Source organism: Pygocentrus nattereri, chromosome 11, assembly GCF_015220715.1.
Source record: "Pygocentrus nattereri isolate fPygNat1 chromosome 11, fPygNat1.pri, whole genome shotgun sequence".
Classification (NCBI taxonomy): domain Eukaryota; kingdom Metazoa; phylum Chordata; class Actinopteri; order Characiformes; family Serrasalmidae; genus Pygocentrus; species Pygocentrus nattereri.
The window spans coordinates 41,001-62,705 of NC_051221.1; the positions used below are offsets into that span (position 1 = coordinate 41,001).

General features: G+C 43.6%; 1 protein-coding gene across 3 annotated transcripts in view; it reads right to left on the minus strand.

Moving 5' to 3' along the window:
* Window positions 1-1,160: 1,160 nt before the first annotated feature.
* LOC108415139 (semaphorin-6C-like) overlaps window positions 1,161-21,705 on the minus strand; it is a 41,440-nt gene continuing 20,895 nt past the window's right edge. For all 3 annotated transcript variants that reach the window (XM_037542935.1, XM_037542934.1, XM_037542933.1), the window contains exons 7-18: window positions 16,859-16,949; window positions 15,030-15,155; window positions 14,373-14,461; window positions 12,309-12,526; window positions 12,088-12,219; window positions 11,792-11,947; window positions 10,536-10,709; window positions 9,898-10,050; window positions 6,147-6,224; window positions 5,397-5,455; window positions 4,883-4,933; window positions 1,161-4,575 (exon numbers count right to left, since the gene is read on the minus strand). In XM_037542935.1, the coding sequence (XP_037398832.1) occupies window positions 2,717-4,575; window positions 4,883-4,933; window positions 5,397-5,455; window positions 6,147-6,224; window positions 9,898-10,050; window positions 10,536-10,709; window positions 11,792-11,947; window positions 12,088-12,219; window positions 12,309-12,526; window positions 14,373-14,461; window positions 15,030-15,155; window positions 16,859-16,949 (3,186 nt within the window). In that variant the 3' untranslated portion in view covers window positions 1,161-2,716. The remainder of the gene's footprint in view (window positions 4,576-4,882; window positions 4,934-5,396; window positions 5,456-6,146; window positions 6,225-9,897; window positions 10,051-10,535; window positions 10,710-11,791; window positions 11,948-12,087; window positions 12,220-12,308; window positions 12,527-14,372; window positions 14,462-15,029; window positions 15,156-16,858; window positions 16,950-21,705) is intronic.

Genomic DNA, 21,705 nt, shown 5'->3' on the forward strand with positions numbered 1-21,705 from the left:
TGTCAAATTCATTCCTAAGCTCATGGACTTGGATTTGAACTCTCATCTCTGCAACTGGATACTGGACTTCCTGATGAGCAGACCCCTGGTGGTGAAAGTTGGGAACAGCTTCTCCTCCACACTGACTCTGAGAACAGGGGCTCCCCAGGGATGTGTGCTCAGCCCCCTCCTGTACTCCCTGTATACACATGAATGTTTAGCCAAACACACGTCTAACATCATCTTCAAGTTTGCTGCTGACACCACCATCCTGGGCCTCATCACTGATGGAGATGATACAGCCTACAGAGACGAGGTCAGCGCTCTGTCAGTGGTGCCATGACAACAGTGTCTCTCTCAACATCAGCAGAACAAAGGAGATGATCATGGACTACGGGAAGCTGCAGAGGGGTGGTCACTCTCCCCTGTTCGGCAATGCAGCCGAAGTGGAATGAGTCAGCAGTGTGAAGTTCCTCTGCGAACACCTCACTGATGACCTCACCTGGTCCCACCACACTAACACTTTTGTGAGATCTGTCTGTCAGCATCTTTTCTTCCTGCATAGGCTCAGGAAGTTTGGTCTGCCTCCTCAGATCCTCACCAACTTCTCCAGGTGCACCATAAAGAGCATCCTCATGGGCTGCATCACTGTCTGGCGCAGCAGCTGCATCGTCTGTGACAGCAAGGCTCTTAGAGGAGTGGTGAGGGCAGCAGAAGCCATCACAGGCAACAGACTACCAGCCATACAGGACGTCTACCAGTCAAGCTGCTTCAGGAAGATCAAAGAGATCTGGTCAGACAGTTCACCATTCCGCAGTATCCAGGCAAGAACAACCCGGCTAATGAACAGTTTCTACCCACAGGCTGTCAGGCTTCTGAACAAGCTGTGAAGCTGGCGGTCCGTCCCCAGTTATCACTTCACTCAGTCACTCGGTCAGTATTATTATCATATCATCTCTGCTATGGACAATAACACCTTAACACGAAGCCAGTTTAAAGAACAACAACATAGTCACTCAAGTCACTTTAAAATGCATACTGTCTCTATGTCTTGTTTATATCGTCTCTATATTTTGTATATATTTCACTATATTTTGCATACATTTTCTCTATATTTTGTGCATTTTATATATATATATATATATATATATATATATATATATATATATATATATCTTTTACTTACTTATTTTCTGTAGAGTGATTATCTGAGCCTCATCACAAGCATTTCAATGCATAAATGTCCTGATATGTTGTGCAAATGACAAATAAACTTGAAACTTGACACTAATCTACATCAGGGAGTGCTGTGATAATCCTGGTAATCCTCTGTTGTAATTTTCAGTTTGACAGCTGGATATGTAACACTGTGTTTACAATTTGCTTACTCAAGTACTGCGTATATCCTACCTCAGGAAATGCTGAGCTCAAGTATGTTATTATCTGACTGTGTAAACACAGAAAACAGCGAGTTAAATAATCTTTGCACCTTATTCTCACTACTTCATGCTCAGAAATGAGTGCTGTGTCGGTGCTGCACTGTCCTGTCCATTTTAATTATTTATTGTATTGTTTCTAGTTTAAAAATTTTGAACTCTTATGTCTGCATTTTTGCACTTCTGTGTTCCTTGGAGGAACGTAATTTCACTCCACTGTGTACTTGTACATAGATGGGCTGACAATAAAAGCCCCTTGACTTGACTTCATCCTCCAGACCAGGAAACCTGAAAGGTAAATGACATCCCCAGTCATACTCAAGCATACACTCATGTGCTAAAGCCTTCAGAATTTTTCCTGGCTGTGTTACAGTCAGTATTTTTAGCACTGCAGAGAAAAGCCTTGATGTTGTCTGTTTGCAGTAAACTGTGCATTATATGTGAGTATGTTTTGTCACATCCTACAATACTAAAGTTACAGACCAGGGGTTAACGATTTAAAATGGTTCAAATGGGCTGGTTTTCTCAATGCTATAAGGTAGATTAACAGTAAACAGCATAACCAATAGATTTCAAATACAAAGAGAGCGCTGTAAATACACAGAAGAGTTAATATTTGTAATGTTACAATAAAAGGAAGATGGAGAAAAATGATAAGTACATGTTTTTTTTTGTAATCCATAGCAGTAAAAGAAGACTTTACAAAAGCAACAAAAAATAGGACAAAGTAATACTTCTGGAAATCAAAATACTTAAACAGTAAAACAGCGACTGTGAAACAAAACATCAAGCAAACACCAGATGAACAACTGAAGGTAAAGGTACACTGAGAAACAAACACCTGGGGGTAATTAGAGATTGGGGCTGCAGGCAACATACAGGTGAAACAGACAGCAAGAAGACAGGATAGGGGAGGAGACAGAGACCAAACCAATAACAAAACATGGCAAGATAACCAGAATTACTGCAATGTTTCAGTCCTGAGACACATTTCTTGTCATACATTGATTTATGTGGATATGTTTGACATGTTTAGAAATCAAAATACACAAAACTCCAACACTCATGTGATAATACAGCTTTTTCTCAAAAGACAAGATATCAAATAAGGCACATTTTAATTTAGATATTAATCACATATTACAATCATACAGTTATTAAATAACAATTTCATTTTACAGTTCATATACCTTAGTAAAAAATATAACCAGCCATTATCAGTTAACTTCTGTAAAGCTGCTTTGTGACAACATTGTTATAAAAAGCGCTATGCAAATAAACATGAATCGAATTGAATCCGTTCATGATGAAGGCAGCAGTGAACACGTAATTCCTCCAGGAGGGGGCCTGCTGTGGGATCTGTGTGGTTTGGGTGGTGTGCGTGGTTTGAGTGAGGCTGTGCGCCGGATGATGGCAGCACGGTGTGTGTAGGTGTTTGTGTGTGGCTGTTCACTGTAACTGTGTTGACGGGTGAGGTATGAACTCCCTGGGCGCAGCAACCTGTGGTCAAAAACATCAGCCCCATTCCTTCGGTTAAATTCTGCATCCCTGTTACTGAGGTTGAATCTGTCAGCTATGTTATTGAGGTCGAACCCATCAGCTCTGTCACCGAGGTCGAACCCATCAGCTCTGTCACCAAGGTCGAACCCATCAGCTCTGTCACCGAGGTCGAATCCATTAGCTCTGTTACCGAGGTCAAACCCGTCAGCTCTGTCACCAAGGTCGAACCCATCAGCTCTGTTACCGGGGTCGAACCCATCAGCTCTGTTACCGGGGTCGAACCCATCAGCTCTGTTACCGGGATCGAACCCATCAGCTCTGTTACCGGGGTCGAACCCAAAGCTTTTTTGCCCATTAGTTTTAGTGCTGGTGTTCCCACTGGGGCTGATATGAACCAGCCTGTGCGGGTTAAAGCTGTGCTTACGGGACACTGCAGCTACACTTTCCAGCTTTACTAGAGACAAACACTGAGACGGATGCCACACTGTACACTCTGACTCCTGTTTAATTTTTTCATCCCTCTTTCTGTCTGCCTGTCCATCACTCCTTCTGTCTTGTTCTTTTTCTGAGTCTAACTCAGACTGGAAGAATAACCTTATTTGCTCTACTGGAAGTTGGTGACCCTGTTGCAGGGTGGATGAACTGTAGTACGAATCCACTTTAACTCCACAGTGGGAGGAGCCTGTAGCTCCTGGCAACAGAACCGATGTCACAGCAGCTATTCTGTCCCTTTTAGAGCACTCACCAAGTTTTTGATGGATGTATTTGAGAAACTCATTCTGCGTAGCCATGTCCATTGGACTCTGACACTGCCATTCCATGGGAGACGGGGAGGGAATTGGAGTAGCTGACTCATTGTTGGAGAGGGACATAGAAGCAGATTGGTCACTGGAGAGGGACAAGGACATAGAATGGTTGTTGGAGAGGGACTGAGAAGCTGACTGGTTGTTGGAGAGGGACATAGAAGCTGATTGGTCACTGGAGAGGGACAAGGACACAGAACAGTTGTTGGAGAGGGACTGAGAAGCTGACTGGTTGTTGGAGAGAGACAGGGAAGTTGACTGGTTGTTGGAGAGGGACATATAAGCTGATTGGTCACTGGAGAGGGACAAGGACACAGAATGGTTGTTGGAGTGGGACAGGGCCACTGACTGATGGTTGGAGAGGGATTGAGCAGCTGACTGGTTGGCAGTGAGGCTTTGAGTGAAAGGAACAACCTGCTGAGCTGGTACTTTCTCCTCTAAGCTACAGCTGACATTGGTGTTTTTTTCCCACTGGCTGCAAAACGCTTTTGTTTCTTTGATCAGTTCAGGTGTGGAGTCAGGAACAGGCAAATGGAAATGCTGGTGGTCATGGCCAACTGTGGGGGGTGCTGTGTGTGCAGCTGCTACTCTGTGCTGCTTGTTCTTCAACAGGAAAGAATAGTAGATCTGTTCAGATGCTCTGTGGGTCTGAGGCTCCAGAAGGCTGCTCAATTTGGCCAGACTGAGTTTGGCCTGCAGGTCAGAAGCTTCGGCCAGTTGACTCTGCTGACCACAGTAACAGAAAACCATCACAGCAGAGAGAAAAGCTCCACACATGAATGCCACCACCACAAACATGATGAGTAGCTTGTAGTGGACACTGCTGCTGGACCTTTCTTCCACTGACACACCTGGGGCTGAGAGAGGAACCGAGAGAGAGAGAGAGAGAGAGAGAGAGAGAGGAGGGTGAAGAGAGGTGTGGTGTGGTTTGAGCAAGCAAACAAACAAATTGATTAATATTTTTGTCATTGTTCTGGAAACTATCATCTCCTTATGGCAAATAATGGCAAGCACTGAACGTTTGCTGATTTAATGTGAAAGTAAAGAGGTTTTTTTGGGAATTATCAATTCGTACTTCATTAGTAGTAAGACTACTACATGTCTAGAGTCTAGATCAGCGCATATTTGTATTAAGACAGTTTAGTATTGAAAAATGTTACAAACCAAACATTGAGTCCATTTCTGAGTTACGATTTCCTGCTTCTGAAAATGTGTCTATGGAAAAATAAACAAAATAAACATATATGAGTCCATTTGCATAGATAACTACACTGATGATAACCAGCCCAGCAGAGAGAATGAATGGTCTGGACTATTGCATGAAATCAAATAAACATGCATGCTGCAGTTTTTTTCTGTTTACAATTTCTATTTAATTGATTAAAATTGAGTGGTAGCTTTTCTCATTTAGTTTTTTTGCACTGCAGTCTTATTTAGTGATTTTTCCATTCTTGTTTATCCACCAAATCCTGATCTGAGATCTTTAATATGCATTGTTGGCCAGTAAAGATCTGATCGCATATTTGTACTTTCATAGATAAGCATATAGCCACACAGTGCACACTAAAAGTAGCTTTGATGTCAGAAATGTAATGGCAGGATATGATAATATCTAATAAATACTAAAATACATAATTTTGTAAAGGTTTAAAATGACAGTGACACAGAGAGAACTTACTATTACAGGAGTCAGAAACCCATGATTGATCTCCAGTAATATCTTGTTCAAAAACTCCTCTAAAACACACATAACAAAGAGATATATTCATAGCACAGTAATGTGATCATTATTTCCTGGAATAAAGAAGTGTAAGATGTCACAGGGTCCTGCTTTATTTTTAGTCTATATAAGAACTGTGTAGTTATTTATTAACAAGACATGCAACAACAATACTGTGTGAGTCAAAAGTCACAGGACAGGTTTTATTTTATTTTATTTTTTATTTTATCAACTTTTATCTCTGGGGTCATCTCAAACAAATGGTGTATGCTGAGAAAATCTGCAATAAACTATCTTCAGCATCACATTGTGGAGGTGTGTGACAGCATAAAAAATTAAATTAAATAAAACGGTGTCCTGTGACATTTGACTCACCCTGAACTACTGGATGTATTCATTACTACGGTATGTAAGTTACACGTTAACTCTTCCCTCAGAACTTCTGTTTCATGCAGACAAAACTTTTCCTTTTTTTGCAATTTTTAGTCTGTATTCTGTCTATATATGATCTTAGTGTGTCTGTATTGTAACCCCTCTAATATTCAAATGAGCCAGTTTGCAGGTGATGTGATTTGGCCAATGCAGTAATCACTGCATGTCAACTGACTAAATGTTGGTAGTACATGGCTCATTACTGCTTGTGCATTTTTATGTACTTATGAGAATAAAGATGATGGTGTATCGTTGTAACTTTTTCTTGCAACTTACTTAAATCCTGGTGATACATTAGCACAAGTTCCTGTTTGCAGCCAGACACAGTATGGGTCATGGGAGGAGAGACAGTGGCTGTATAGAAAGACACCGAGCTGATTTTAGTACAAACTGCTGAGAGATCAAGTTTTCTGACGGAATACACAGTCTATAAATGTAGTGCTGGATCTGCAGCGAAAGGTATGTATATAGTGTGTGCTAGGAATGCAGCAACCTGTCTTTCCCAATACCCACTGTGATTTTTAAACTGTACTCTTTCAGCGCCACTTGTGATCTCAAAACAGGAACACAGGTGAGGATAACCTTCTAAATGTTTGGTGTTGGACTGCAGTGAAATCTGCCACTTTACACGGGTTCTCCACCTCTAAAATCTGCACCCTAATTATTCTGAAGTCTGTTTAGCTGGAATGCAAATCCAACCGCTCATCTTTTCCCAAACATAGCTACCAATACTTTCTACCTCACATTTACTCCAGCTATATCACTGCAACTGCAAATTAATCATTTCTCATGGTTGTGCCCAGATGTTCGCCTTACAAGATCATGTCTGGACCCCATAGGAGTACCTGAACTCAGGATGTCAGCCAACGCTGAATAGATCTGATATTTTTTTCTTACTCCAACTTAAAATCTGTTTAGCTCATTTATTAATGTTGCGACTTGTCTATGTGAAGAAATGTTGATAATTTTTTTAATTAAGCACATTAAGTGTTCTGTAACCTTCATATCACTTGGTTACTGGGTGTCCTGTAGCTGCATGTGTTTTGCTGTTTGTGATTACTGATTTTATTTATCTCTGCTGCTCAGTCGCAGCTCATTTGTTGCTTCTACAAGCAGTCAACGATTGTACAAGCTGGCCCGGTTCTGCCAGCCATAATACCGGCTGCATGGGCCCACAACCTTTGACTGTTTTCCTGTAACGAACATGGTGCTTCAAAATAAAGCCTGCCTGCAAATTATTTAACAGATCCTGCGGGACCCATGAATGAACCCGTCTTGTGCCGACCTCTACTTAAGAAGTGTTATTATTTCACCACACTGTAGTGCTTTTTAGGGAAACCATCCATCCATTCATCCATCCTCCACTGCTTATGCGAATCCGGTTCGTGGTGGCAGCAGCCTAAGCAAAGAGGCCCAGGCCTCCCTCTCTTCCACCACCTCCTCCAGCTCTTCCAGAGGGAGGCTGAGACGTTCCCAAGACAGTCAAGAGATATAATCCCTCCAACATGTCCTGGGTCTTCCCCGGGATCTCCTACCCATTGGACATGTCTGAAACACCTCCCTAGGGAGGCGTCCAGAGGCCATCCTTACCAGATACCCGAAAAATGTCAACTGGCTTCTCTCAACGTGGAGGAGGAGCGGTTCTACTCAGAGCTTCTCACCCTATCTCTAAGGTAGAGTCCGGCGACCCTGCAGAGAAAGCTAATTTCGGCCGCTTGTATCCACGATCTCGTTCTTTCGGTCACTACCCAAAGCTTGTGACCATAGGTGAGAGTCGGAACGTAGATTGACTGGTAAATTGACAGCTTCGCTTTCTGGCTCAACTCTCTCTTCACCATGAAGTACGGGTTTAAGGTCCGCATTACTGCAGACGCCACCCAATTCGCCCGTGAACAAAATCCCAAGATATTTAAACTCCTCCACTTGGGGCAAGAATTCACTCCCTGCCTGGACAGAGCATTCCACCCTTTTCCGACTGAGGACCATAGAAGTGCTGATTTTCATCCCAGCCGATTCACACTCGGCTACAAACTGGTCCAGAGAGAGCTGGAGGTCCTGGCCTGATGGCGCCAACAGAACCATATCACCTGCGAAAAGCAGACGTGAAATCCTGAGGTCACCATACTGGACGCCCTCCGCCAATTGGCTGTTCCGAGAAATTTTGTCCATAAAAGTTGTGAACAGAATCGATGACAACGGTTACTGGAAACCAGTCCAACTTACTGCCAGCTATACGAACCAAGCTCCTGCTCTGTTTGTACAGGGACTGAATGGCCCATAACAATGAGCCCCTCACCCCGTATTTCCTGAGCACTCCCCACAGGATCCCCCATGGGACGCGGTCAAATGCCTTCTCCAAATCCACAAAACACATGTAGACAAAGTCCCCCTGGTGAGGGTAAAAAGCTGGTCCAGTGTTCCACGACCTGGGTGAAACCCACATTGTTCCTCTTGTATCTGAGATTCAACTATCGGTCGGACTATCTTCTCCAGTACCCCTGAATAGACCTTACTGGGTAGGCTGAGAAGTGTGATCCCCCGATAGTTGGAACAGCCCTCCGGTCCCCTTTCTTAAAAAGTGGGACCACCACCCCAGTCTGCCATTCCAGGGGGACTGCCCCAGATGTCCACGCAATGTTGCAGAGGCGGGTCAGCCAGGACAGCCCTACAACATCCAGAGCCCTCAGAAATTCCGGGTGGATCTCATCCACCCCTGGTGCTCTGCCACCAAGGAGTTTTCCAACCACCTTGGTTACCTCAGTCCGAGTGATGGACGGACCCTCGATCAGATCTCCAAGCTCTGCCTCCTCTAGAGAAGAATCGTTGGTGGGATTGAAAAGATCCTTGAAGTATTCCTTCCACCATCCAACAACGTCCCCAGTCAAAGTCAGCAGCCCCCCAGCCCCACTGTATACAATGTTGTTCGGGAACCGCTTTACTCTCCTGAGGTGCCTGACGGTTTGCAAGAACCTTCTCAGTGCCTGTTGATAATGTTTTCCATGGCCTCACCAAACTCCTCCACCACCCAAGTTTTTGCCTTAGCCACAACCAAAGCCGCGATCCGCTTGGCCCTTCTGTACCCATCTTTTGCCTCCAGAGTCCCACAAGCCAACCAGACCCGAGCTCTGCTCCTCTCTTCACCCGGGTGTCCAAAACACACGGTCGCAAATCCAATGACACAACTACGATGTCAATCAATGAACTGCAGCCTGATGTGTCCTGATGCCATGTGTAGTTAAGCACACCTTTGTGTTCGAACATGGTGTTTGTTATGGACAGACTGTGGTGAGCACAGAACTCCAACAACAAAACATCACTCGGGTTCAGATCGGGGAGGCCGTTCCTCCCAGTCACGCCCTTACAGTTCTCACTGTCATTGCCCACGTGAGCATTGAAGTCACCCGGCAAGACAATGGAGTCTGACGCCTCTCACCCTGGACAACCCCAGAATGGAATAAGGTCCAACCCCTCTTGAGAGAGTCTGTTCCAGAGCCCCTGCCATGCGTTGAGGTGATCCCAACTATATCTAGTTGGTATCTCTTGGCCTCATACACTAGCTTGGGCTCTTTTCCTGCTAGAGTGGTAACGTTCCATGTTCCAAGAACCAGTTTCAGTAGCCGAGGATCGGAATGCCAAAGCCCCCGCCTTCAGCTGCCACCCGATCCACAATGTACCAGACCCCCATAAGCGCCTCTCCCATGGGTGGTGGGACCGTGGGAGAGTGGTTCCATGTAGCTCTTTCGGGCTAAGCCTGGCCAGGATCCATGGGTAAAGACCCGGCCACCAGGCATTCGCTGAGGAGCCCCTCCCCCAGGCCTGGCTCCAGGGTGAGGCCCCAGTAACCCTAATCTGGGCGAGGGAAGCTGGGTCCTGTTGTTACTGTTCATATAAGGTTTTTGTAGGAAAACCTATGGTGCATTTCATGTTGGCAAGTAAGCAAATTTGATCTCTTTAAACACACAGATATACCTCCGGTGTGATTTTGCATAAGTCCAAACTGTAATGTGTGTATGTATTTGTTTCTGACCTCCTGCAGTTTCTGAACTGCTGAGTGCAGCGACTGAGTGGAACTCTGATAATGCAGCTGGAAAAGGCCACGAATAGTGCATGGTGCTCCTTGTCCATCTCCAGACCCAACACCTTGCGATCCAGACCCAAATGTCTGCGATCTTCATTACACCTGCAGTATATACATACACAGATAGAAAGCACATTTTTAAAGTTTATGGAAAAGGACTTAGGATGCGAGGTATAAGAGGCAACATGAAGGGTATAGAGTATAAGAGAGGATGAAGGATACAGGGCATTGCATTTAGGGTGCAAGATATATGAGTAAAGTTACTGTCTTTTGTGTATAAAGGGTTTATGGTACACTGTTTTGGTTTAGTGAATGTAAACCTCTGGGTGTAGAGGCCAGAAGCAGGTTTAAAACAGAAAGCTTAGGATTAGTATTAGTATCTAGTAAGAGTAGTGCACTGGGTAAATTTTTTCATGCCATTTGTTACACATTGAGTATGTGTCTGATCACTTAGTATTCTATGTATTATGAATTTATTATGAGCCATCCATGCCAAACTCTAGATAATGCCAAACAGACAGAATTTTCCTCATAGTTGAGGTGTGAGGTGAGGTGTAGGTTATAATTTGCATGTGTAGGACACTCACTTTGAGGGGTTATACACATGTATATCCTCCAGCAGTGTGGTGGTTTGGGAGGAGTTCAGGTCAGAATTCATCAAGACCTTCAGAACATGTCCATCCTCAGAGCCCAGAAAGATCACAGTGCAGTTCTTGTATGGTCCAGCAACCGTGTCCACAACAATCTGAGTAAGTCTACAGCTTCAAAGAACAAACATTAGTTACAAAACCACACACAATATCACACACAACACTAAATCTAATTCAGTTTAATTGTTTAATCACTAAAAATTCCCCATGTATTACATAATAAGACATACTATTTAGTAAGTACAGAGATTTCAAAGCAAAATGGGTGAGCTGTTCTTTGGTTATATAGTTTTGTGTAACACTGTAGGTGTAGTGTTTATTTTGATTTTAAGTGTGTTTTAATCAGGTTCTGTGTTGGAGCCTTCTATTGAAGCCACTGCTGTTTTGCCTGGACCAGACACTTCATTTGGGTTGAGTCTTTTATCTGATTTATTCTCTTTAATTAGTCATTTTATTTATTTATTTATTTTTATTTATTTAAGTTCCCTAGCCTTCAATGAATTTAATACCTAAGCAAGGGCCACCCAGGGATCTAGGCTAGTGTTAGGTTTGTGCCTCATCAGTGGGTTATAATTGGATATTGTTTAATTATTAGGACAGTGATCTACGTAGATTAGTGTTGGGGGTGTGGGTCTGATCACTGAGTTAGTATTGATTAGGGGTATGGATATTGCCGAGCCAGGGATCTAGGTTTGTGTTAGGTATGAGTCTGATCCCTGAGTTAGTATTGAGTATAGGTCTGATCTCTGGGTGATGCCAGATAAGGGCCTTCACTTGAAGGACACCAACTGACATCAACTGAGTTGATTTTGTCCATGTAAGCCTAATACTGTTTTGACATCACTCAGCTCATGTTTAGGATGCCTGGACCTGCCTCAAACCTAATTTTAGCTACCTATGTAAACTCAGTGGTGAGCATGTATCATTTGAGTCAAAGTTTTGAACTTCAGTGATCCAAGCCAAGCTAAACTCAACATTGATCAGTCAGAGATGAATGCCACGACATTTATCCTCCAGCAGCTGATGGGAGCAGTACTGAGTGGAATTGAACCATGGGATTCTGAACCCTATGAAAAATCCAAGTTGGCAATGTGTTCTTTGTGCTACAACTTCCAGACTCGTGTGTGTGTGTGTGTGTGTGTGTGTGTGTGTGTGTGTGTGTGTGTGTGTGTGTGTGTGTGTGTGTGTGTTACCCGCTGATAGTGTGTGTGAGAAATGGCTGGTTGTTGATGGAAGACACACACTCGTCCATAAGTGGATGAGCTTTAATGAAGGAGAGCATGGAATCAGGAAATAGCACAGAGGAAGAGAAAGCAGATGCAGAACCATCTCCAGCACACGAGCCTGGACTGTAAAACACATGAAACAATAAAATCAGTTCAACAGAAACATTTAGTAAAGTCACTAATTCATTTTGCATTACATTTAATGAAATGATTACATTTATGAAGTTTATTTTTTTTTCTGAATGAATGAACATTCACATTACCGTGGTTTTGGGACCTGCTCCTCTGGAACTGCACTCCAAGCTGAATCTGTCCCCTTCTGTTCTTTAAATCTGCCTCGAAATACACGCTCAATCTCATCCATGTAGAACCCACAAACTGCTGAGCCTGGGATACTGAACACACACGTGCACACACACACAAAAAGGGCTAAGAATGGGAGTGTGTGAGTGTTAGTATGTTTCTGTGTGTGTGACTTATGTACCTGTTTTTCTGTGTAGTAAACACTCCCACCACTGCAGGGCGCTGATTAATCTGGATTACATTGCTAATTGACTGTAACACATCAAAGTAGAAGATGGACTCTCCAGGAACTGAACAGTTTAGTCGAGCTTTTAAAAATGATGTCCAGTAGCGCTCCAACACCCGCGCAGACCCACCGCTGTCGTTCTTACATACACGCGCAACTCGTGAGTACATAACCTATAGACATACACAGTATACACAATTTAATATCTCTCTCTCTCTCTCTATATATATATATATATATATATATATATATATATAGCCTCTATTCAAGATGGTCTATAAGCACACTACTTAAAAAATATCTAAAATAAGTATATCAAAAATATAACAAAATTAAGTGATATTTCAGATGTTTTGGTGTTTAAATACTTCTAATTGATTTTTAAGGATTCTTGGGGATTAAGCAGTTTATTTTATTTTTCACAGACATCCAGAGGCATGTACAGGGGTTTATTACTCATCTATTTAGAATACCTGCTATCTCCTGAAAAGGTGAGAGATCAAGGTCAGAACTAAGGTCAAAGACAAAGTGAGATGCTACAACTGTGGAAGGTGTTTTTCAGGTTTCTCCAAGGGTTCCCAGGCACCTCTTTTAAAGTTTCCACCTGGTTCAGCGCCTTAGTCTGAAGCTTATCAGAATCAGAATTATTTTATTTTGCCAAGTATGTTACACATAAAAGAAATTTGTCTAGGTGAGCGCACGTACATAAGACTTGTAGCACACTCAACAGACCATACGGCAAACAGACTTAACAGAGCCAGCTGTCTGTGTGTTTCTCTGCTGAGCTGGACAACTGCCGGTCCTGTGTGGTCAATGCATGTTGTAAAAAGCTCTATATAAATAAGCTTTGATTTGACCTGACTTGACCTACTGTTTCCTGCTTGTCAGGAAATCCATGATCCACTGGCAGATGGGATCTGACACCAACAATTTGGCCTGCAGCAGCTCTGGCAGTTTAGTGTGGAATGTCAAGCTGAAGTCCACAAACACAACTCCACTCTAGGTTCCAGGACTGTCGAGATGTTGTGGAATGAAGTTGAGGGCCAAGCTGACTGTGTTGTCAGCAGACTTGTCAGCTATCTGTGTAAACTTCATTGGACCCAACAGAGGGTTTGCAATGGTCTTCAGGTGAGTTAGGACCACCATCATGATTAAAGAGGTCAGGGTTACTCTCCTGTAGTCATTTAGTCCAGTGAGTTCCAGTGATCTGCTGAAGAAGGTGTTAGCTTGTCACAGGAGTGCTTTAGGATGGATGGAGAGACAAAGTCAGGTACCAGGGCTTTTCTCATCTTCTGTCTGCTGAAAAGCCTGTTAACATCTTGCTGGGTGGGTGACTGTGAGAGAAAAGCTGAAGAATGTCTTTTGTGCATTCAAGTCTGCAGTACAACTCATTCAGGTTGTTGGTGAGCTGGTAGTCATTCAGGAGAGGGGGAGTCTTTCTCACCTTGTAGTTGGTCCCTTCCAGACCAATGTTGGGTCATTCGCAGCATTAGCTTTTCAGTTTTCTGAATGTGTCTTCTTTGCTATTTTAAACCCTTTCTACAGATTGTATTTAGCCTCCTAGAGAATTTAGAGGATTGTTTGCCCGCGAAGCTGTCTTGAGTTCAGTTAACTCCAAGAAGGAGCCTACCTTCTGCCCACCAGCCCTGAGACACCCAACCCAGCCAGATTCCCTGACTCGTTCAAATATTCCCAGTATTTTATTTGTCACTGGCGTCTTGTTTGAAGGTCTGGTTTGTAATTGTAATTGTGGCCACCTGTGATCTACAGCGCTATATCTCTGCATTTAAATCCCTATCTAACCTTTAGTCTTACACACGGTGCATTCACATGAAAATCTGAACCCCTTGATCCTTGTTTTTTTCAGGTTTCTTGTTGTCCCTGTTTTTCTATATTGTCCTAGGTCCTGCTTCTCTTGGCTCCTTGTGTTGTATTTCAGAGTTACTCTGCATTCTTTCTTCAGCCTAATAAAGAGTCACATTGATGTTTTACACTTTTTTCACAAATAAAATGTTTTACCTTCCCAAGAGCCATAGACTCCACAGCGATCTCACTGAAGAAGATATAAACATAGCTGCCATATTCAATGGCATGTACAAATTGAGGTTCTGAAGAAAGAGAAAGGTGAGGGTAGAGAGAAATAAGAGTGAGAAAAGAGAATCTGTTCAGGGTAAACTTGTTCCTAGTGTAACTTGTTCCTAGTGTAACTATGCTGGCCTAGTGTAATCATACTGACCGTCTGTTCAGTATAACAGACTCGTTGGCCCTAAAGACCCTGCCAGTCGGCCCAGTGTAATCCTGCCTTTACATGATACTGCAATTTTCCCTATTTTTAATACATTTACGGCATTTTGGCTGATGCCCTTATCCAGAGCGACTTACAATTTGATCAGTTTACACAGGTAGGCCAAGGTAGTGTTGGGAGTCTTGCCCAAGGACTCTTATTGGTATAGTGTAGGATGCTTGCCCTGGTTGGGGATTGAACCCCAGTCTGCAGCATTGAAGGCTATACTGACTCTACTGACTTTGCCAGTCTGTCTAGCTTCACCCTGCTGATCACTTAATCAGACCCTGTCATAACTCTGCTGGCCTTACTGGGCCTGCCAGTCTAACTAGTGCTGACCCTGCTAACCCTGCCACTCTACCCCTCAATCTGGCCTGTTCTGTGCTTTGTACCTCTGAGCCACTTGGAGTCATATTTGATGGACCGCAAGACTGGACTGCCCTCCCCTCCCAAACTCCTGTAGATCACTGCATCACTGGCCTGGAAGTCTGACATCGTTGCAGAGTAGAATTGACCTCCTAGAAACATGCATACTTATTCAGAAAAATGTGGTACAGTGTGTGTATTTGAGTTTCTAAGAGCTGCGCATTGATACACTAATGATAAATGTAAATATTAATATGTCAAGATTTGTTATACAATGCTGTTATTAACAGAGCACAATTTAGACTATAGAATACTGATATTGTTACAGTAATACTTATGCTATATTGAATTGATACTAGCACAGCACCATATGATACAGTGATGATGCTAATATATCAGGATTTATATTATACAATATTGTAAATACTGATATTAGTACAGTACTATGTATGTTACATTGTACCGACATTAGCCAAATGTTTTTGTTCACAAAATCACATTTTTTTTGTCACATCACATTTACACAGGTGCAAGGTGAGTGAAAATCTTAGGTGTATGGCCCCCTTATAGAATCAAATACAAAAATACATATTGAAGAAGAAATAAGAAATATATAAACAACCAAAGACTCTAAATACAAAAACATACTCTAAATATATACACATATACACAATATAGTATTGCACTATTCCAATGTACAGTTGTACAGTAATAAGTTATGAAATAAAACTATGAAATGTGCTGCTGTTCACATTCCATATGTGCAGTTAGTCTGAGGTGCAGTGTTTATATTACAGTGTATCACAAAAGTGAGTACACCCCTCACATTTCTGCAGATATTTAAGATATTTATCTTTTCATGGGACAACACTGACAAAATTACACTTTGACACAATGAAAAGTCATCTGTGTGCAGCTTATATAACAGTGTAAATTTATTCTTCCCTCAAAATAACTCAATATACAGCCATTAATGTCTAAACCACCGGCAACAAAAGTGAGTACACCCCTAAGAGACTACACCCCTAAATGTCCAAATTGAGCACTGCTTGTCATTTTCCCTCCAAAATGTCATGTGACTCATTAGTGCTACTAGGTCTCAGGTGTGCATACGGAGCAGGTGTGTTCGAATCTGTAGTACAGCTCTCACAGTCTCTCATACTGGTCACTGAAAGTTCCAACACGGCACCTCATGGCAAAGAACTCTGTGAGCTACATGAAGATGGCCAAGGCTACAAGAAGATTGCCAACACCCTTAAACTGAGCTGCAGCACAGCGGCCAAGATCATTCAGCGTTTTAAAAGAGCAGGGTCCACTCAGAACAGACCTCGTGTTGGTCATCCAAAGAAGCTGAGTGCACGTGCTCAGCGTCACATCCAAACGCTGTCTTTGCCATTCCAGTGGCAACCTGTGAAGCTCTGGTAAACCCCATGCCCAGGAGAGTTAAGGCAGTTCTGGAAAATAATGTTGGCCACACAAAATATTGACACTTCAGGAGCTGTCTCTTAGGGGTGTACTCACTTTTGTTGCCGGTGGTTTAGACATTAATGGCTGTATATTGAGTTATTTTGAGGGAAGAATAAATTTACACTGTTATATAAGCTGCACACAGACGACTTTTCATTGTGTCAAAGTTTAATTTTGTCAGTGTTGTCCCATGAAAAGATAAATATCTTAAATATCTGCAGAAATGTGAGGGGTGTTCTCACTTTTGTGATACACTGTACATGGTACTAATATTAGTACAACTATATTTATAGTATACAGAACTGATTTCAGTACAGCAGTATTTATACTTTATTATGTCGTATACTGATAGCAAGTGTACTGAGGGGAAAGTGAGTCTGTTTTTTACCTGCAAATATTCCCACATTGGCCTGGTGTGACTCAAACGGACATCGGGCCTGTCCAACCAGCTCCACCCCCACCTGCTCCAGAGATGACAACTGAAACAGACAGAGAGACAGACAGACATGGAGAGAGACACAGGCAGACAAATACACACACACACACACACACATATATATATATATATATATATATATATATATATATATATATATATTATTTAGAGAGAGGGAGAGAAAGAGAGAGAAACAGTTTTTTACACACACAAACTATGGAGTCAAAATACTACTGTATGTAAAAAAATAAATATATCAAAAAATATTTTTAACATATAGAAAAGATTTTGTCGTGGATGAAGCCCTGCGAGGATGGTGAGGAAGTGGGGGATGGCACCCCTTGGAGTCCCAAGCCCTGCCTCCCTCCATCATCCTTGTGAGGCTTCATCCTCGCTCAGAGTTCAGGCTCCACCTTCCAGCTGGCTCTCGTGGCCGTCACCGGGGCATTATTATACTAACATGTGATGTTCATGTGATTTTTGTTGTGCTGTTGTACTGATTCACACATTCACAACATTTTTTTATGTATTAAAATTATTTTTACATATTTGTGAATTTGATTTATTATTTTTCTGTTTTATATGTGCAGATTCCAAATTATTTGTGAATCCGGATTTTACGTGTACATAACACAACAGCAAATTTCAGTACATCTGTAAATATCATTTTACAATTTAATTTCCTTGTAAGTGTTGGTGTTTCTTCTAGTAGTAGTAAGCCTTTGTCATATAGTCACTGAAGTAACCAGCGAAATGAGCCATCAACCCATCTAAGCACATACAATATGACAAAGGGGGGGAGACAGAACAGGAAGACAGGGATGAGGAAAAATACAGAATACATGAGGAAAGGGGGGAGATAACCCCCCCTCCCCCCCGACTATGTTCCTAAGGATAAATAGTCTGGGAACAGAAAAAAAACACCTCCGCAACATAAGCGCATAAGTACACATAACAACACAGAGTCCAGGACTTGCAACAGGGGTGGGGGTGAGGGGTGAAGATGAACCCAGCACAGCAAGCAGCCATCCGGTTCTGCAGCCATATTCGGCACTGATCACAGACCCGTCATGCCACACTGGGGGTGTAGAAGCGGCAAAGGCGTGGGGAAGGGGAGGGGGGAGGGTATGACGGGGGGCTGGAGAATGTGCTTCACTTGGCATCCCAGACTAGGTGCCTCAGTCTGCAGGGTGTTATAAAATTGCCATGGAGACAGCCTTGATCGGGTCCCAGGCAGAGTCAACAATCAGCAGGTGTCTGGGGGAAATGAGGGAAGGGATAAAAGAGCGTCCCGGTCTTCTGGAGGAATTTGTTGTTCCAGCAGTGGCCTTAGCCAAGGCCAGTGCCGGTATGGAGAGCCGTAAGCAGATAAACAGGGTTATTAAGGCTTCTGGCGAGTACTCCCATTTTCACAAAAACTCACCAAGTCCGTTTTGGTCTCCCAAACATTGTCCTTTGCAAAGCCGCCAGCTTCTCCCTCATGTTTTCCATTGTGCGATTTAAAGTCACAGTCTGAGTGCTGACAGCTCTGCCCACCACGTCAATCATGTCGGGAAGCTTTAAGGGGCCGTGGACAGCTGTCCTCATTTCTCAAATCTCATGATAAACCAGGGCAATGCCTAATCCAATCAGCAAAATACCTGTAATAATGGTTCCGAATAGGCAGACGTCCTCAATATCCTCCACAGAAAGAGTCGCCAGGCACACGACTCGCCACCTCTCCCACGCATCCATCATGTAGCCAGCTGCAAACGTTCCGGCAGGACAGGCTGGTTCCTCCGTACCCAGACTTCTCGTCGAGAAGATGGTGTCAATTGCGTTGAGAGACCATTTGATCAAATCCATTTTCTTTAGTTTGAAGAGCAGCGTGGAGAGAGTCTCTCAAGTAAGACAGTAGACTATACATGACTGTAGAAGTGAAGCAGGAGAGATAAGGGAGAGGAGAGGGAGAAAGTGCGACCGCCTTCGTTGAGAGCCAGAAAAGAGGTTTTATTCCTCAGTTTCTTGTTTCAGTTTGTTTTTGTAGTTGTTTTGTTATTCTTTATTTTACTGTTTGCCACGGCCTCACAATTTATCATTCTACCAGACTGTCGTGTCATTGAAACACTGCGTGAGTCCAACTGTAGAAGTTTAACGTGTTTTTATTAACAGCATTACCGCACACTCCCGTTTTCTCTTCCGTCTCTCCCGTGGCTCCCCCCCTCTCGTCATCCCCCTACTCACAGTTCCTACCTCTCCATATTCAATCACACCACATCTCCCCTTTTTAGAATCGATGGGTAGACTGCCATCGATTCCACAGAACCTTAGGGGATTATTCTGCCCCTGTGGCTGGAAGGTCTGCTCCTACCTGGAACATTCTCGCACACAACAGACACACAACAATTTAACATTACACTCATAATAAAACTGTGCTGCCCGTAACATTACAACTTAGAGACTGACATTTCCAATAGTGCAAAAATAAAAAAAAACACAAAGCTGCATAATACAATAACAAAACTCCTTTTTCCCACATCTGTCAAACTCTTTGCTAAAGAAAAGTTATAAGTTTAACTTGGTAGGTTTCACTACAGCTCTCCCAGACCTGGTTCTGAGAGCAGGAGTAGATGGTGGTTCAGGAACGTTCTGCTGTGGTGCTGCTACTGCAGGTTGTAATGTTGGAGGCCGTTCAGGAGTGCCTCCCAGCATGCCCTCAGCTGTTCCACCGCTGATCTGCTCCGGAGAAGGCTGCATGGCAATAAGATGACGACGGTTTCGCCTGATGACCCCGTGAGGACCCTCCACCAGATAGGAGCGGGGTGTGGTGTGGCTCCCAATAACAGCTCCAGTTGCCTTCTGGTCGGTGATCCACACGTCTTGTCCAGGAACAAGCGTGTGAAGGTTTCGTGCACGATGTTGCTGATTATAACTCTGTGCATCCTTTGCCTTCCTCTCCCTTTCTTTCAGCATTACTTTGTCTTTATCAGGAATAGAAGGAACTAGCAACGCTGGAAGAATAGGCACAGTGGTACGAAGCCTCCTTCCCATAAGAAGTTGAGCTGGACTGTACCCATTTTGTAGCGGGGTAGCCCTATATGCAAGTAGAGCAAGATAAGGATCGTCTGATTTCTTTAAGAGACCCTTTACAGTCTGTACCACCCGTTCAGCTTCAGCGTTTCCCTGGGGGTATTTCGGACTACTGGTCACATGACAGAATCCATAGGATGCTGCAAATTCAGCAAAAGCTGCTCCAGAAAACTGTGGCCCATTATCAGTGACTAGTGTCTCACAGATACCGTGACGTGCAAAAATTGACTTCAGGTGGTGGATCACATCATTAGACCTTGTGGGGGTCAGCAGAGCGATCTCCACATACCTTGACATGTAGTCTACCACTAACAGGTAGGTTTTACTCCCTAGCATGAACAAATCTGCTCCACATTTCTGCCATGGTTTGCCCGAAAATGGTGTAGAGATCAGTGGCTCCCTGTGGTTCTGTCTCTCCTGGCAGCATGCTCGGCAGTTGAGAACCAATTCGTTCAGCTGCTGGCTCAGCCCTGGCCACCACACAGACTGTCGCGCCCGCTCTCTGCACTTGACCACACCTTGATGTCCTTCGTGCAGCTTGGCGAGAACGTCATTTCTCATTGTTGAGGGTATAACAAGTCTTTGTCCCATTAGCAGAAGACCATCTTGTACTGTGAGAAGAGCTCTTTCGGCCCAGTAGAACTTGAGTGCAGGTTCTTTGACGCCCCCTACTGGCCAACCTTCTGAACACAACTGCATCACACGTGCACACACACTGTCCTTCTGCAGCTGATCTTTCAACTCCTCCAGATAGGCAGTACTCGCAGGCAGGTTCTCCATTACCATGTCTATATAGATGTTAGTGTCTTCAAACAGCTCTTTGTCAGCAGGTGTTACTCCTCTTTTGACTGGCGCCCGTGACAACGTATCTGCTGTCCACAGACAATTCCCTGATACATGAGATATGGAATAGGAATAGCGCATCAAACGCATTCTGAAGCGTTGAATTCGAGGAGGTAGAGCATCTAGTGCTTGAGACCCCAGGAGACTCAGGAGAGGCTTGTGATCTGTCTCCAGCTGGAAATGTTTCCCAATCAGGAAGTTGCGAAACCTCTCGCAGGCCCAGGTCAGTCCCAATGCCTCCTTTTCCACTTGTGCATATCTCTGCTCAGTTGGTGTGAGCGACCGTGACATATAGGCTATTGGCCTCCACTCCTTGTCCCACTTTTGGAGTAGCACTCCTCCCAGCCCATACGCCGACGCATCTGCAGAGACTTTACACTCTCTATTAGGATCGTACATGGCTAGCACAGGTGGTGATGTAAGTGCATTCTTCAAATCTAGAAAGGCATTAGCCTGATTGACGCCCCACATCCAGCAGTTTTTCTTTGACAGGAGATCACGCAGGGGTTTATCCCTCTCAGCTAGCTGTGGTATAAACTTGCCTAGTTGGTTCACCATTCCTAGAAAGGATCTTAATTCGCTCACTGTCGTTGGCTCCTGCATCTTCCTTACAGCCTCTGTCTTGCCTGGGTCTGGGCTGATGCCATTGGCAGAGACCACATGACCTAAGAAGCTCACCTCAGACTTTGACAGGTCACATTTTCCAATGTTCAGGGTGATGCCTGCCTTCTGAATTTTTTTCAGTGCAGCATGCAGACGAGTGTCATGCTCCTCTTGTAATAATATCGTCCAAATGGCGTGATGAAAGTTGTCAGTTTCGCTGAATCTTTAGACAGGGGAATTTGCCAAAACCCCATATTTGCATCCAGCTTACTAAAAATGCTGGC